Source organism: Lentinus tigrinus (assembly GCF_003813185.1).
Source record: "Lentinus tigrinus ALCF2SS1-7 unplaced genomic scaffold L226scaffold_8, whole genome shotgun sequence".
NCBI lineage: Eukaryota > Fungi > Basidiomycota > Agaricomycetes > Polyporales > Polyporaceae > Lentinus > Lentinus tigrinus.
The window spans coordinates 1,102,962-1,117,949 of NW_027137917.1; the positions used below are offsets into that span (position 1 = coordinate 1,102,962).

General features: G+C 56.2%; 5 protein-coding genes across 5 annotated transcripts; 3 read left to right on the plus strand and 2 right to left on the minus strand.

Moving 5' to 3' along the window:
• Positions 1 to 77: 77 nt before the first annotated feature.
• On the plus strand, positions 78 to 5,956 carry L226DRAFT_611959 (glycoside hydrolase family 13 protein). The gene is made up of 14 exons (XM_067686337.1): positions 78 to 470; positions 594 to 739; positions 788 to 1,368; positions 1,425 to 2,013; positions 2,068 to 2,570; positions 2,626 to 3,032; positions 3,086 to 3,182; positions 3,239 to 3,779; positions 3,836 to 4,303; positions 4,357 to 4,871; positions 4,928 to 5,014; positions 5,063 to 5,385; positions 5,446 to 5,526; positions 5,581 to 5,956. The coding sequence occupies exons 1-14, from the start codon at positions 243 to 245 to the stop codon at positions 5,785 to 5,787; spliced, it is 4,773 nt and encodes a 1,590-aa protein (XP_067537205.1). The 5' UTR covers positions 78 to 242; the 3' UTR covers positions 5,788 to 5,956.
• On the minus strand, positions 5,947 to 7,966 carry L226DRAFT_381684 (uncharacterized protein). The gene is made up of 3 exons (XM_067674393.1): positions 7,735 to 7,966; positions 7,404 to 7,612; positions 5,947 to 7,348 (listed from the first exon to the last, which is right to left on the minus strand). The coding sequence occupies exons 2-3, from the start codon at positions 7,575 to 7,577 to the stop codon at positions 6,035 to 6,037; spliced, it is 1,488 nt and encodes a 495-aa protein (XP_067537206.1). The 5' UTR covers positions 7,578 to 7,612; positions 7,735 to 7,966; the 3' UTR covers positions 5,947 to 6,034.
• Positions 7,967 to 8,485: 519 nt separating this feature from the next.
• Positions 8,486 to 10,952, plus strand: L226DRAFT_506126 (Pkinase-domain-containing protein; the record flags this gene model as incomplete). The annotated part of the gene is made up of 2 exons (XM_067678067.1): positions 8,486 to 8,597; positions 8,647 to 10,952. 2 exons carry the CDS (start codon positions 8,486 to 8,488, stop codon positions 10,950 to 10,952), a joined length of 2,418 nt encoding a protein of 805 aa, XP_067537207.1.
• A 130-nt stretch (positions 10,953 to 11,082) lies between these two features.
• L226DRAFT_381582 (uncharacterized protein) lies at positions 11,083 to 12,071 on the minus strand. The gene is made up of 4 exons (XM_067674391.1): positions 11,818 to 12,071; positions 11,550 to 11,768; positions 11,166 to 11,496; positions 11,083 to 11,106 (listed from the first exon to the last, which is right to left on the minus strand). Exons 1-3 carry the CDS (start codon positions 11,975 to 11,977, stop codon positions 11,213 to 11,215), a joined length of 663 nt encoding a protein of 220 aa, XP_067537208.1. The 5' UTR covers positions 11,978 to 12,071; the 3' UTR covers positions 11,083 to 11,106; positions 11,166 to 11,212.
• Positions 12,072 to 12,214: 143 nt separating this feature from the next.
• Positions 12,215 to 14,778, plus strand: L226DRAFT_552271 (uncharacterized protein; the record flags this gene model as incomplete). Its single annotated transcript, XM_067682862.1, has 4 exons — positions 12,215 to 12,296; positions 12,441 to 13,613; positions 13,668 to 14,019; positions 14,076 to 14,778. 4 exons carry the CDS (start codon positions 12,215 to 12,217, stop codon positions 14,776 to 14,778), a joined length of 2,310 nt encoding a protein of 769 aa, XP_067537209.1.
• Between the last annotated feature and the right edge of the window lie 210 nt (positions 14,779 to 14,988).

Sequence of the window (14,988 nt, forward strand, 5' to 3'; positions counted from 1 at the left end):
CGTCCACGTGTCTCGCACTACGCCGATCGCGTCTCATTGCCAAAATAGGCAGCTGGGCGCATGACGTCAGGAAGTGACGCGTGCCCTTTGCGTGCGCTGATTAGATCGTCGTCCCCGACTTGGGCGCGCTGCTCAGTGAAGGAACGCGTCCAGAACACCTATAAAGCGCGTCACTTCCGGTTCCTCCCCTCGACGCGTCCTCTTCTCTTCCTTCCCCCATTGTCGCTCTCTCGTCGCCCGTCATGCCCAAAGCCGCGAAGAAAGCCAAGGCTGCCATCGCCTCTGTTACGATCCCAAAGACCAACCCTGCAGACTTCAATGGCTCCTCGCCACAGACACCGAAGACTCCCAAGACTCCCGCCGACGAGGCCATCGAATTCTTCGAATCGGTGTCCAGCAAGGGCACGCAGCCGATCCGCGTGTATGAGCTGCGCTTGGATCCTGATGGTGGGCCGAACAAAGACAGATCCGTTGAGTATCAATTTCCTCCCTTTCCCCGCGCATATAGTCTTTGAAAAATGACTGTCGTGGCGCGTTTTGCATGCCATTGTATGCACGCCACCCTACGGTGATATACTGACGCGTTTGCCCAGTATATGCGCCTTCCTCCGGCATACACGCCATACGTCGTTCGCGTCTCTCTAGACGCCGGTACACCAGCATCCCGGAACGGTGTCTTCAAGACCAACTTCCCCCTCGACGGAGGTCGGTTCCAGCGGGATCATTTCCCTGAGCGGAAGTATGTGACGATTGGTTGTAAATGAGACGCTGGCTGAACCATTGTCAGACTACCCACCGACTTCTCTTCACCGATCCAGATTGACCTACCCATCTCCCACGCAGGTGCATTCGTCTACTGGGTCGAGTACGACGGCGACACTCCCGGATCAAGAGTCAAGGGCCGTGAAGGTTATTTCAACGTTGACCCCATCCTGCGTACAAAGGCGCGGAAGCCCATCCTCACCTCCTCCGGCACCATCTCTCCCAGCGGTTCTTCGGTGGACTCGGACTATGTCAACATCCCTCTCGACGGTCTATCCATCCTGACGCTCGTCTCGAAATGGATGGGCCCCACTTCTGCATGGCGAGACTACTTCGCTGAGACAAGCGCGAGGGGTTACAACATGATTCATTGGACCCCTCTGCAAGAGCGAGGTGAAAGTGACAGCCCCTACTCCATTCGCAATCAGCTTGTATACGAACCTTCCATGTTCCCTGACAAGAACGTCGGTTCGGATGGCGGTGTGGCGAAGCTCGGGGAAATGCTTACGCTAGCGAGGGAGGAGTATGGACTGCTCAGCCTGACGGATGTCGTTCTCAACCACACCGCCAACGACAGCCCGTGGCTCGTGGATCATCCGGAGGCGGGTAAGCTCTGAATCGATATGAACGCGCTTGAATGCTTCATTAATCCGTGCATATAGGCTATAGTCCCGCCAATACTCCGCACCTGACCCCAGCATTGGAGCTGGATACCGCCATGCTCGAGTTCTCCGCTCAGCTGGCATCGCTCGGACTTCCCACTGTCGTGAAGTCAGAGCAAGACATAGCTCGACTCGTGGAGGGCTTCGACAACTTCGTGAAGGAACGGAACATGTGGCAGTACTACGTCCTTGACGTGAAGAGGGAGCGGGCAGACATCAAGCAGGCTCTAGAAAAGGGCGACGTCGTTCCGTGGTCTGGTGCTGACATCGCCAACAAGACGGTGGTAGAGCTTGCCGCAGCTATCCGCGATTCGGGGCACGTCGAGGGCTATCGCAAGCTTGAGAAACGTTTCGGCGCACATGTCCCTGGCCCAATTGCTGCTGGCTTTGTGAAGGCGGCGTTCGTGAACCTTGCCGACGAAAGTGACGCGTTTGCAGACGCATGGATCCGTGTTGTTGACGTGTTAAACGTTCCGCTGTACGAGGAGTGGAACGAGGACACCCGAGTGGCGCTGGATAGCATCCGCAACCGACTCAAGTACACGCGCCTCGACGAGAATGGTCCCAAACTTGGACCAATCACACCAGCGTAAGCAAACGTTTGAACACTTTGATCAGGCGAAGAAGCTGATTATCAATATAGGCTACCCCTTGTCGAGCCCTACTTTACACGACTGAAGGAGGAGGACCCCGAGAAGTACTCGCTAGCTAACAACGGGTGGATCTGGAACGCAGATCCGTTGGCAAACTTTGCACTCTGGCCGTCGAAGGCGTACCTCCGCCGAGAGGTTATCGTGTGGGGCGACTGCGTGAAGCTGCGCTACGGGGATGGGCCGTCTTCCAACCCCTGGTTGTGGGAGTACATGACGAAGTATGTCACCTCGCTGGCCACTAGCTTCGAAGGTTTCCGTATCGACAATTGTCATTCAACCCCACTGCACGTCGGCGTGACACTCTTAGATGCGGCGCGTGCAGTCAATCCGAACCTCTACGTGTGCGCAGAGTTGTTCACGGGAAGCGAGGAGATGGACACGATCTTCGTGAGCCGACTTGGCATCAACAGCCTCATTCGCGAGGCAGGAAACGCCTGGGATCCGAAGGAGTTCTCGCGTCTCCTCTACCGACACGGCCTAGGAAAGCCTATCGGTACGTGTGTCATGCGTCTTGTTTCGATGCTTGAGCTAATGCACAACGCTTCCAGGCTCCATGGATGGTGCATGCATGACGAGCAAGGGTGAGCTTCCTCCGCCCACAGGGAAGGGTCCCACTCGTGAATGCGTCGTCATTCCGCACAACGGCTCGGTACCACATGCACTCTTCTACGATCTCACCCATGACAACGAGTCGTATCTCCACAAGCGTTCTGCAGAGGATGCCCTCTCCACTGGTGCTCTTGTCACGTTCTCTTTTTCCGCCATTGGATCCGTCAAGGGCTTTGACGACCTCTACCCGAAGTTATTGAACCTTGTGGCCGAGAAGCGTAGGTATGAGCTGACGGGACAAGGGGAACATAGCGGCATTGCCAAGGCGAAGAGGCTACTGAACTCATTGCACACGGAGATTGCGCTGGAAGGTTACGAAGAGGGTCATGTCCACCAGGAGAATGACGTCAGTTGGACTATTTTGCCACCTGCCGGATATCGCTCACTATCTCTCACCAGTATATCGTTCTTCACCGGGTCCAGCCACATACTCAGAAAGGCTATATACTTGTTGCGCATACCGCCTTCCACAAGGGATCGAAAGATCGGGGATATAGTGAGTACACCGGCAGCTCATTGCTTAAGATGAAGGCGCTCAGCGGTCCCTATTAGTCTCACCCATCAAGCTCCGGAGTACCAGGGCAAAGTTCATCTACGGTGCTCAAATCGAGTTCTCCTCGTACGAGATCGATAACGACCCCAAGACGCTGAAGGGTCTTCCTGGGAAGCTAGTTGATCTGCCGGAGGTTGTTGTACCTCAAGGTCTCGACGCCGAAGGGCCCTACGCGGAGATCGTCGTTCCGGAGTACTTCCCGCCGGGAAGCTTCATGGTTTTCCAGACGCAATTACAGGGTATCGATAGTGGTCTCGACGCCTTCTGCTCTGAAGGTGCGGACACTGCCTTCGGAGATCTCGACCTTGTCGACCTCAACGTGGTCCTCCACCGTGCTGAGGGAGAAGAGAGAGATGCCACTGGCGGCGAAATTGGGACGTACAACATTCCTGGCCTCGGTAACCTGGTATACTGTGGTCTGGAGGGCTGGATGCATCCTCTGCGGCATATTATGCGTTATAACGACCTCGGACATCCCGTCTGTGGCCATTTGCGTGAGGGAACATGGGCCTTCGACTACGTCCACGATCGCTTGTTCAAGTGAGTACAGTACATTGCTAGCCTCGTGCATACATTGACCGGCACATCGATGACAGACAAGTTGATGTGTTCCCGAAGCTCGCTCAACCGGCCAAATGGTTCAAGGACCGCCTAGAACGCGTCAAGCAGACAGTGCCTCCCTTCCTGCGCCCAAAATACTTCGCTATCATCATCTCAGAGGCGTACAAGGCCGCACGCCGTGCTGCGATCGAGCAATGCTCCAACTTCGTCTCGAGTGGTCACGATTTCACGCACAACCTCGCACTGTGCTCCGTGCAGATGTACGGGCAGGTCAAGTCCGCTTCGTTAGATCCTGGGAAGTCGACTCCGTCACTGGCTGCAGGTCTGCCTCACTTCGCCGCTGGTTGGGCGCGCTGCTGGGGGCGCGACGTCTTCATCTCGCTTCGTGGACTCTTCCTCACCACCGGCAACTTCGATGGCGCCAAGGCGCATATCCTCGCTTTTGCCTCTACGCTGAAGCACGGTCTCATTCCCAATCTTCTCGACTCCTTGCGTAGCCCTAGGTATGTTCTCTGCTTGTTCTCAATGTATCGACTGCTAATTCATGCATCTCTAGGTATAACTCACGTGACTCTCCCTGGTGGATGCTGCAGAACATTCAGGACTACGCAAAGAGCGCGCCCGACGGATTGTCTATCCTTTCCGAGTCTGTCAAGCGTCGTTTCCCCAAAGACGACACCTGGGTCCCATGGAACGACCCTCGTGCGTATTCCTACTCGAACACTATCGCCGAGATCATCCAAGAGGTCCTCCAGCGGCACGCCGACGGTATCTCCTTCCGCGAGTACAATGCGGGGCCCAATCTTGACATGCAGATGAAGGAAGAAGGATTCAACATCGACATCAAAGTCGACTGGAAGACTGGGCTCATCTTCGGTGGCAACCGTTTCAACTGCGGGACGTGGATGGACAAGATGGGCGAATCCGAACGTGCCGGCAACAAAGGTCTCCCTGGCACCCCTCGTGACGGCGCCCCCGTGGAGATCACCGGTCTCTTGAAGAGCACCCTCCGTTGGTTGGACGAGCTGTCGAAAGCCGGCAAGTTCCCGTTCAAAGGTGTCGAGGCAGAAAGTCTGTGATTCCTTCGGTTTGTGCTCGGGGTTACACTGAACATATCTCCACGGCAGTCGATGGCAAAAAGCGGACGGTTACCTACAAGGAGTGGAATGACCTCATCCAGGCGTCGTTTGAAAAGTGCTACTACGTGCCAACAGGTTACTATGATTCCATTACATCGATGAACTTCTCTCATGTCTAGATAGATGCCAGCGAAGATTCGAAGTACAACGTCAACACGAACATGGTGAACCGGAGGGGCATCTATAAGGACGTGTATGGCACTCCCTCGGACAGGGAATGGGCAGACTACCAGTTCCGGCCCAACTTCCCGATTGCCATGACGGTTGCCCCTGAGCTCTTCGACGCGCAGCATGCACTGGGTGCACTCAAGCTTGCCGACGAGGTTCTGCGTGGTCCGCTTGGTATGAAGACGCTCGACCCCGCTGACTTACAATACCGTCCGTACTACGACAATGCCAACGACGGCGTCGACATGGCGGTTGCCAAGGGCTGGAACTACCACCAGGTCTGTGTCGCTCACGGTGTAGTGAGTGATATGCAGAAGCTGACGATAACGGTACTACAGGGACCGGAGTGGGGTTGGCCATTGGGCTATTTCTTGCGCGCGTACCTTTACTTTGATACGAAGGCTGGGGCAGGCAAGAAGGTATGCTTATCCTTGCTTCCTACTGTCGTTTCGTGATACTGATCTCAAGTCTAGGACCCCACGGAGACTTTGCATCGCCTCCACCGCATCATCCTCAAGCCGCGTGAGCACATCCAGAAGGACCCTTGGGCTGGGCTGCCCGAGCTTACCAACAAGGATGGAGAGTTCTGCCGCGACTCCTGCAACACCCAAGCATGGAGTGCCAGCTGCATGCTCGACTTCTTGGAGGAGGTGCACAAGCTGAGTGCTCGTGTGGCGTAGATAGAGAGGAGTATGCGATCATGCATGTTGTCCCGTCGGAACTTTGTAATTATACCATGAACACTCGACATCGGCTGTAGATCGGCTGTAGGTTGTTGTACCACATAGAAAGCACCCTAGCATGAAAAACGTCTATACACGAGTACGCATATATCGAAAGATCCAGGATCTGGGAAGCACTGCAGTCATGCATCCCGACTCCAAATGACGTGAAATACATCGACACCGTCTCTGGTAACCTCTACCTCTACTGCTCATCCGAATCCGAATCCGAATCATCATCGTAGTCCGTACTATCGTGAGAGGCTGTTCCGTCCGAGTTACCCGAATCCGTGTCGTCCACATCCTTCCCATTGTCCTTCGAAATATCATCGCTCTTGGGTAAGACGAGGAGAGCGTACGAGAGATACACGCTGTCCTCTCGCCATGCTTGGGCCTCGTTACCCGTGTAGTTGCATGTTTCCTTCTCCTCTTTGGAACAAGAATACAGGGCCCGGGGTAGCTCAAGGGAGAAGAACGGTACGTTCTTCACACCATCCAACCACGGGCATCCGCATTTGGAGTGCTTGATGCTGGAATATTCCCCATCGGTGCCGAAAAGCTCCTCGACATGGCCCCTCGTGAAAGGCGCGACGTGAGTGTCGCAGCGCATCTCGAAGTCGCGGTAGCGGTTGTATCGGTCTTGTGATCCGAACTTCGAGTACGTGGTGAGAACCACGGGAAGATGCCTCACGTCAACGTTCGGTAGCGCGGAGGCCGACTGGAGCAAGAGCGCATCGAAGCCGCTGAGCTCTGTCGTGCCCAGACAGTACTTGCGCTCGAGCATGATGCCGAAAGGAGCCTGCATCTGGCTCATCAGCTCCGTGGCCTCCTGACGAACACGAGTCGTCGTCTCTGTCTCCGTGCCGCTTCCAGACGTGCGGAAGATCTTGAAGGCGATCACAGCTCTGTAGCCGTCCCAGATTTGCTCGACACGATGCGGGACGTCTGGGTAGAAGGCGCACCAATGACCACCATAGGCGGGCATCTCCTGGCCGTCCACTTTGAGACCCCCGCCGCTCGAGACGTCACCCAACCCGAGCAAGAAGGTCCCAATGAGGTCCTTCTGCGGTGTGTCGCGGTGCATGTCGAAATGTCCACCAGGACCGTAAAGGTGGATCTTGTAGGGCTCGACGCGGATGCTACGATTGGGATAGAAGTTCTGGTCCCAGAGTGCGGCGACGCGCTCCAGAAGCTCGGCTTCCACGCTAAAGTGAGTCGCTGGGATTTCGCGAGCATTGCGGACCTTCTTGTTGACCTTGGTGACCTGTTCGCGGACATCGCCGTAGCCAGACACAGATGCATTTTTGTACCACTCCTTGAGACGGGATTTAACCGCCTTCCGCTCGCCCCGCTCGAAAATCGGGTCACCGCAGTTGTAGAATTGGGTGGGAGGGGATATCGGACCGTTGAACTCGCAATTATCTTTGGTAATCTTCAGGTTGAATGGTTTGTCTAGATATCCGGAGGCCTTATTGTGAACGTGTGCAGAGTAGATGGCCGACAACTTGGTGATGATGTCCTGCGCTCAGCACATCAGTAACGCCGCATGTAACACGGAACGTGATTTCATGTACCGTGTTATGTTTCTCTCTCGTTTCCTCCTCCTCCGTCAACTCCAGATCCATTTCGATCTCGTCCTTGCTTAGACCATCGGGCCCATAGGACATCATGTGTCTAGCCTGTTTGTCAAGCTGTGTGGGGGAATAGCCTATGGACGGGATACGATGGGCATCCTTGATGGCACGCATGATTTTCAAGGCTACTGGAGGTAATTCTTCGGCTACTGGATATGTCACTTCATCAGGAGCGTTGACGTTCACCTATGAAAAGCCATGTCAAATGAGAAGGGGGGGGGATAATGATAGAAAATAATCTCACGTTGTCAGTCTCCGAGGAAGTACTTACTTCGGCATTTCCGGATGTCTCAGCGGTCTGCTCGGCTCTTCCGCGCAGCCGTTTGGAGGGGCGAATCTGGGCTTCGGTTTCGGAAGCCGCCTCGGGGGACTCGCGTGGTTGAACCTCGGAACGTTTACGCCTGGACCCCGTTCGCGTGTCTTGGACAGGCTCTGTCGACTCTGACATTACAGAAGGGCTCTGATTGCGGAAGGTGAACGTGAGGACGTGATGAATCGAGTGGTTGGGGTGGTTGGCCCGGTACCTCAGGCTGATCAGGCTGGATGCAATTCGTAGCCGCGACTAGTGCCAGAGGAAAGCTGCGCTGCGATGTCAGGTTGGCTCAGAGATGCATCTCGTAGAGGTCGTGGAGAAAATACTCACGTAGAGATAGAACGAGTTGCTTGGTGGTTGGTGAGGGGAAGAGACTGAGTAGTAGTTGGCGCTTGGCCCAGTGAGACCCGCTATTGTATGTTTGATAGGCGCTCGTGAGCCACCATCCCGCGGCCCGCGTCACTGTGCAACTCCCAAACGGTGCCGATTCGGACCACAGCAAAGTTCGCCACAACAATATCGGAGACGAAACACCACCCCGTGAACACTTGTTGCAAGTACTCACTTGTACCGAACAAAGCTCCGGAGGTTAGCGTGGCATGTCAGCCACCCCGGGGAGCCGAACACTACTGAACGGGGGGAGCTGACCTCCTCACCACGTCTTTACTTCTCACTTCCACCATCGCCTACTGACGCGTGACGACCCGCCATGACTGACACCGGCTCTCCAAGCCAGTTTCCCCGCCTCTCGAAGCAGGGCGGAGACCCCAAGATGATCGGGTTGTGGAAGGTCGGACGGACGATCGGCAAGGGCAGCTCAGGTGCGTCTCCCCAACTCATGTCCGCTCCTCGTCCTCAGGCCCCCGCCAGGACGCGTACGCCTCGCCCGCCATTCCAAGACGGGCCAGTATGCAGCGGTGAAGATCGTGTCCAAGACGGCCCTCCTCAGCTCGCGCATGTCCCTCCACAGTCTCGGCGACGAGGCGGACCGTATCCTGCACAGCATCGAGCGCGAGATCGTCATCATGAAGCTCATCGAGCACCCAAACATCATGCGCCTCTACGATGTCTGGGAGACCTCGACCGAGCTGTATCTCATCCTCGAGTACGTGGAGGGCGGCGAACTCTTCGACTACCTCTGCAGCAAAGGCCGCCTCCCTTCCAAGGAGGCCGTCGGCTACTTCCAGCAGATCATCACCGCCATCGACTACTGTCACCGTTTCAACATCGCACACCGCGACCTCAAGCCCGAGAACCTTCTTCTCGACCGCGATAAGAACATCAAGGTCGCCGATTTCGGCATGGCGATCTGGCAGGGCGCGGACAACATGCTCCTCACCGCTTGTGGCAGCCCACATTATGCTGCTCCAGAGGTCATCATGGGCGAGGAGTACGATGGCACGGCATCGGACATCTGGTCCTGTGGCGTCATCCTCTATGCGCTCCTGGCCGGGCGGCTTCCGTTCGACGACGAGAACCTCCCGACTCTCCTCGAGAAAGTTAAGCTCGGCAAGTTCACGATGCCCACTGACATCGATGACCGCGCGAAGGACCTCATACGCCGCATGCTCGAGAAGAACGTCAAGAAGCGCATCACCATCGCCGAGATCCTCAAACATCCGTTCTACACGAGCCAGAAGCCCAAACAAATGAAGTGCGACATACCAAAGCTGAGCGACATCGCGCGCCCGCTCACGAACAAGGACGACATCGATCCGAACATCTTCGCCAACCTGCGCACGTTGTGGCCGGACGCCGACGATGAGCAGATTATGGCTCTCCTCATGGATCCCAAGCCGTCGTGGGAGAAGGGTGTCTATCACTTGCTTGTCCAGTATCGCGATAAGCACCTTGAGAACTACGACGAGGCCGAGGAGAGGCGATTGGCGGAGAAACGCGCGAAGCGACGCAAGGCCAAGCACGACGCAGAGGCAAAGGAGAGGGAACGGGCTATGGCTGAACTTCCTCCGCGGGCAGGTCCACCGACGCCGTCGAGAGCGGGGGCACGGCCGGCGGGCCCACAGAGGTCTGCTTCCCCGTCGCCGGTTCCTGGTCCTAGTCGCCTGCGAGAGGCTCCGCTGCTTGCGCCAACTACCAGAATGGTTCCCTCTTCTGCTGAGGGATCAACTTCTTCGCCCAAACCGCCGTCTCTCCGGTCTCCTCGGCCACAGGCGCCCTTACCGCCAATCGAAATACCCCAAGTCGAGGATGTGCGCGTTCAAGAGTTCCTGCACCAGATCGCCCAGCATCTCCAGGCGATGCAGGCCGCGGGAGAGACACCATCCCGCGAGCAAGCCGACTATGATGAGCTCTTCTCCCCATTGACCACGACTTCGCCTCCACCGCCGCTTCGTCAATTCGGAGACCCGATCCAGGTCCACGACGATGAAGAGGACCCCTTCTGTATTGTCGAGATGCCGCGGGAACAGACTAGGCCCCTCAGCATTCGGAGACGTACTCAGCCGAGCGAGGACAAGGAGAACGCGGGGGGTGGCCGACGATACCTCACAGTGGACACCAAATCCGACCGCAAGTCGTCCTTGAGGAGCAACACTACCGCTGCGTCCTCCAGCACCACATCTTCCAGCAAGCAGGTCCAACTCCTCGAGCCTCTCACACTGCGAGGTCGTTTGAGGAAACCGCGCGGTCGTCAAGTCTCGCCGGCCTCACCCATGTCCGCGTTCTCCGAGGGCTCCTTCGTCCTGACGTCTACGCCCAAGCAACGATGGTTTGGCGCGCTGTTCCGCATCAAACCAACGAGCTACCGACTCCTCTCCACGCAGGACGCGCAGCATACACATACAACCTGCAGGCGGCTGCTCGAGGAGATGGGAGTATCTATCTCCACTGGAGAATACGTGGCTGGTTCGGACGCGCTCATGCTGTCGTGCGTACTCGCGGACTCGCGGGAGCGCGACAGGGAGGGCGTGATGGCAGCTGTGCGCGGGGTGCGCTTCCGTGTCGAGATCAGGAAACCCAGCCCGGCACACATCGCGGCAGGGTATGTGGTGTTGTTGCAGCTGGTACTGGAGAGGGGCGCGACGAGCAGCATGAAGCTGATCTACAACCGCATGAGGAGGGACTGGGATCTGGATAGTCCGCCTGTCCCGTACGAGAGTGTGTCGACTCGGGAGTTGGAGGACGAGAGGTTCGTAGAGGTGGTGTACGAGAACTGATGCTTGCTCCTAGGGGAGGATTGCTTGTATGATAGACCATTTAGCAAACACATCCTATCGATCTAATTGAACGCTTGCTTCACCTCACATATGCAGGAGTGGACACGAAGGCAGACGCATCTCAAGAGAGAGAGGAAAATAATGTATCGATACACTGGGAGATATATGCAGCCGCGTGAGCCGCGAAAGACTACAGATGTTATTGGGACGCACCTATGCTAAGAATATGTAAGGGCACCTTTTCCAGGCAGGCAGCCGTCTCATGCGCCGTCCATCGTTTGAATGGTGGACGCGAATCTCGAAGGCGGCTCCAGAAGTAAGGGCACTTCGTCAGTGTCCATTGCGTCCTCCGGATTTTGGGAAGCGGCCTCTCTCTTTTGCTCCTCCTTCAAGAGAGGGTGCTGACCGGGTCGCGCAAGTACGACAGTATCGGGAGATGCGCTCGATATCCTGACGAAACGCAGTTGTTGCACGTACGCGGCCTCCTTCTGATCCCACTTTCGGAAGAGTTCGACATTTGTTGGGTGCGTGAGGTCGATCACCTCTGCGCGACGACATTGGCCTTTGAATGAAACATTGACTTGAACAGGGACTCACCCATGCCAGTGCGATACAACTCGGTTTCCCGCAGCTTTTGTTCCTCCAGCTTCTGCTCCTTCAAGCTCCTTGGCCTTCCTTTGCGCCGTGCCGCTTTCTCCGCATCGAGTTCGCTGTCGAGTCGCGCGAGCCAAATATCCCGTACAACAAAGTGCAGCTCATCCAGGCTCAGTTCGCCTTCTGGAGGGAGGGCATGGTAGAAGAAGCTATATATGCTGACTGTATGCATGTTGGCGTCGGCCACAAAATGCGATAAAGTTGTACATACCTTGAGACCCCTGCTTTTTGTACCGCTCCTTCGAAAGCTCAACAAGCTTGCTCTTTCGCAGCTGTGTCCGGACGAGTTGTCCCGCTTTGCGAGACTGCGGGTGGAAGACCTTCTCTTTCTTTCCGCTCGATGCTTTTCCAGACGTTTTTGACGGTGCCATGTTGATTGCAAAGATGGTAGAGGGATCGCTTCCTAGTAGATGGGCAGGATAAATGACTCTCGAGAAGAGAGCTGGATGATTGGTTATAGGTCCTAGGATTCGGAAAAATGTGATCACAGTTGGGCGGCTTATTCCGAAGTGGTTGAGTCCGGCGCTCGTCACCTTGAACATCTACCCTCATCGTTTGCTCGTTGTCGCCTCATCTCATTTCGCTCTCGGATACCTTTCATCGTCGGAATGTCGCAGCCCAGCTCCCCGATCCTCAAGGCTCGGAGGCAAACGCACAAGCTCTACTCGAAAATGCTATACAGCATCCTATGTTTCTGCTTCGCAGTTTGGCTCACTCGTTATGCTATCCTCCGTCTCGGCAAAAGAAACAAGTTCGCGGGTCAAGGACCAATAATCAGCGACAACCGCTCTACGGGAGATGGGCGCCTCGGGCTGGACACCATACGCCTACAAGACTCTAATCATAACATCACGTCTACGAACTCCTCGTCTCTGACGATTATCTTTCCCGTGACGTCCGCTTCAATCCAGGGTCTCGAGTCGCATCTTCACAGCTTGCTCCGTCCGTCTCGCACGCTTGTCGAAGTTGTCCTTCTAAGTCCTCGACGGTACCATCCGCAGATACGGAAGTCGTTACGCGCCATCCTATCAAGGACAGACGACCTCGACCTCGAGTTCTCGTTGGCACAATGGCTTGAAGGGACCAGCGAAGGCGCAGCCGTCATCATGGCCGGTCAACGTGCAACAACGGACTGGGTACTTCTCGCAGATGCTGGAGGTTTTAGAAGCTTGGATGCCACGACCCGCGACTATCTCTTGCTCAACAATCCTTCTCACCGGCCCCTACCTATCGGGCCGAGAGGTGTTGTTTCCAACTCGGACGGCTCAACTTGTTTGGTGCCATCTTCCCTGCCGCAGCAAGCTTCGTATCTGGTACCTCCGCTTGTGCTTCCGACGTTCCTGCTGCCCGACACCCTGGATGCCAAGTATACTCGCGAACCCTGGATCGCTCTCGGCGATCACATTTCTCGCATCAGTTCAGACCTATCTGGCGGCACGGTCTTCGGCTCTCCCGCTTTGTCTTCCGCTTGGTGCCTTCACCGTCGGCACGAAGGACTTCCCTCTGCAGGCACCCATGCGTCTGTGTCCACTGTCGAGGCGAGTCCCGATAGCTCGCAGTTCATCCTCCAAGGTGAAATACCTGCAACAGAGTTGGGATCCTTCTTGATGGTCGTACACGAGCCGGACCTACGCCGCATCGCTCCCATAGCTTGCAGCAACGCACGCCAGGGCCACCAGGTCAAGGTGATCGCGCTGAGCAATAGCACGGATGCTGCACCAAGCAAGACCGCCGACCTAGAAGAATGTACCTCTCTCGTCACCGTTCAGCCCGTCTCTCTGTCAGCCCGGACGCTCTATTGGTCAGGCGGCGAGCTCCGCCCACTGTTGGCTCACAAAGTGGACGTGCTCATATCCGCAGTCGAAGAAGACGTCGCCTCCTGGTTCCTTGCGGTCTTTGCCGAGATGCACCCAGCTACCGACTCTACTCCAGTCGACATCCGCATCCCAAGGGAGGACCTGCCCTATTGCGATTGGATGGCCGCGGTGGATATCGGTGGATGGAAGAGTACGTCGATCCCCCGTATAGACATACCTCGCGATACCTGACACAGCACAATAGATTGGCATGTTCCTCAGATCGAGCTATCCGTCATCACGGACAGTCGTCCGTACTCGCTTCGCCGGCTCCTGTCCTCCTTGACGAACGCTCGATACTTTGGCGACGCCCTCAACCTACGCATGAACGTCGAGCAAACCGCAGACGAGGAGACGCTCCGGCTCGTCAGTGATTTTGAGTGGGCCTCAGGAGAGACATTTCTGCACCATCGCGTCGTGCACGGCGGGTTGATGACATCCGTCGTGGAGTCCTGGTACCCGCAGAATAATGATTCGTACGGGTTGATCCTGGAGGACGACGTCGAGCTCTCGCCGCTGTTCTACGCATGGGTGAAGATGTCCCTGCTGCGCTATCGGTGAGCCCACTTCCCGTATGATACATGTATGATGTGAGGGTCTGACGTAGTACTAGATACGGTAGGCCGAACGATCGAAACCCCAACATGTTCGGCATCAGTCTCTATCAGCAGAAGAACCTTGAGCTACACCCCGAAGGCCGACACCTCTTCGACGCCCGCTCATCCTTCAAATCCGCAGGTCTCTCTCACCCCGACACTCCCTACCTCTCTCAGATCCCCTGCAGTTGGGGTGCGGTGTACTTTCCCGAGCAATGGCGCGAGTTCCACACCTACCTCACCACCCGTCTCACCTCCGCAGTCCTCCCGCTCTCCGAAGCCGTCGTACCAGAGGTGCGTTCCAACAGGTGGACGCGCTCCTGGAAGAAATACTTCATCGAGCTCGTCTACCTCCGCGGCTACGTCATGCTCTACCCGAACTACGCTGACTTCGCGTCGCTCTCGACGAACCACCTCGAGGCCGGCTCACACGTGAAGTACATGCCGGCGGAGGCGCACGCGCGGAAGAAGAAGCTGTTCACTGTCCCGCTCATGTCGCTTCCGCCTGCATCCGCGGCTGAGACACGCACGGGACTGCTTGAGCTCCCAGATGCGCGGCTTCCTGAGTGGAACGAGCTTCCCATCCTGGACCTCCTTGGGACTATCGTGGATGAGGAGACATTAGCAAAGCGAGGTCGGGAAAGGAGAACCCAGCTGACGGGTTGCGATGGAATGCTCACCCAGCCACACAATGTCCGCGACCTTCTATGCATTCACTAGCCCCCTCCATCGCAACAGCTACTACGTATATTGGTATCGATTCGGGACAATTCTAGCTTGAACGCGGCAACGACAGCATATTGTACGTACGAACAGCGACTAGACTACAGTAGACATTCGTAACTTTCGTATACGTAATCCGGCGAACCCCAAAGACACGACCCGACACACTCGCACGCGACACCCTCGGAACCACCCATACTTAGCATA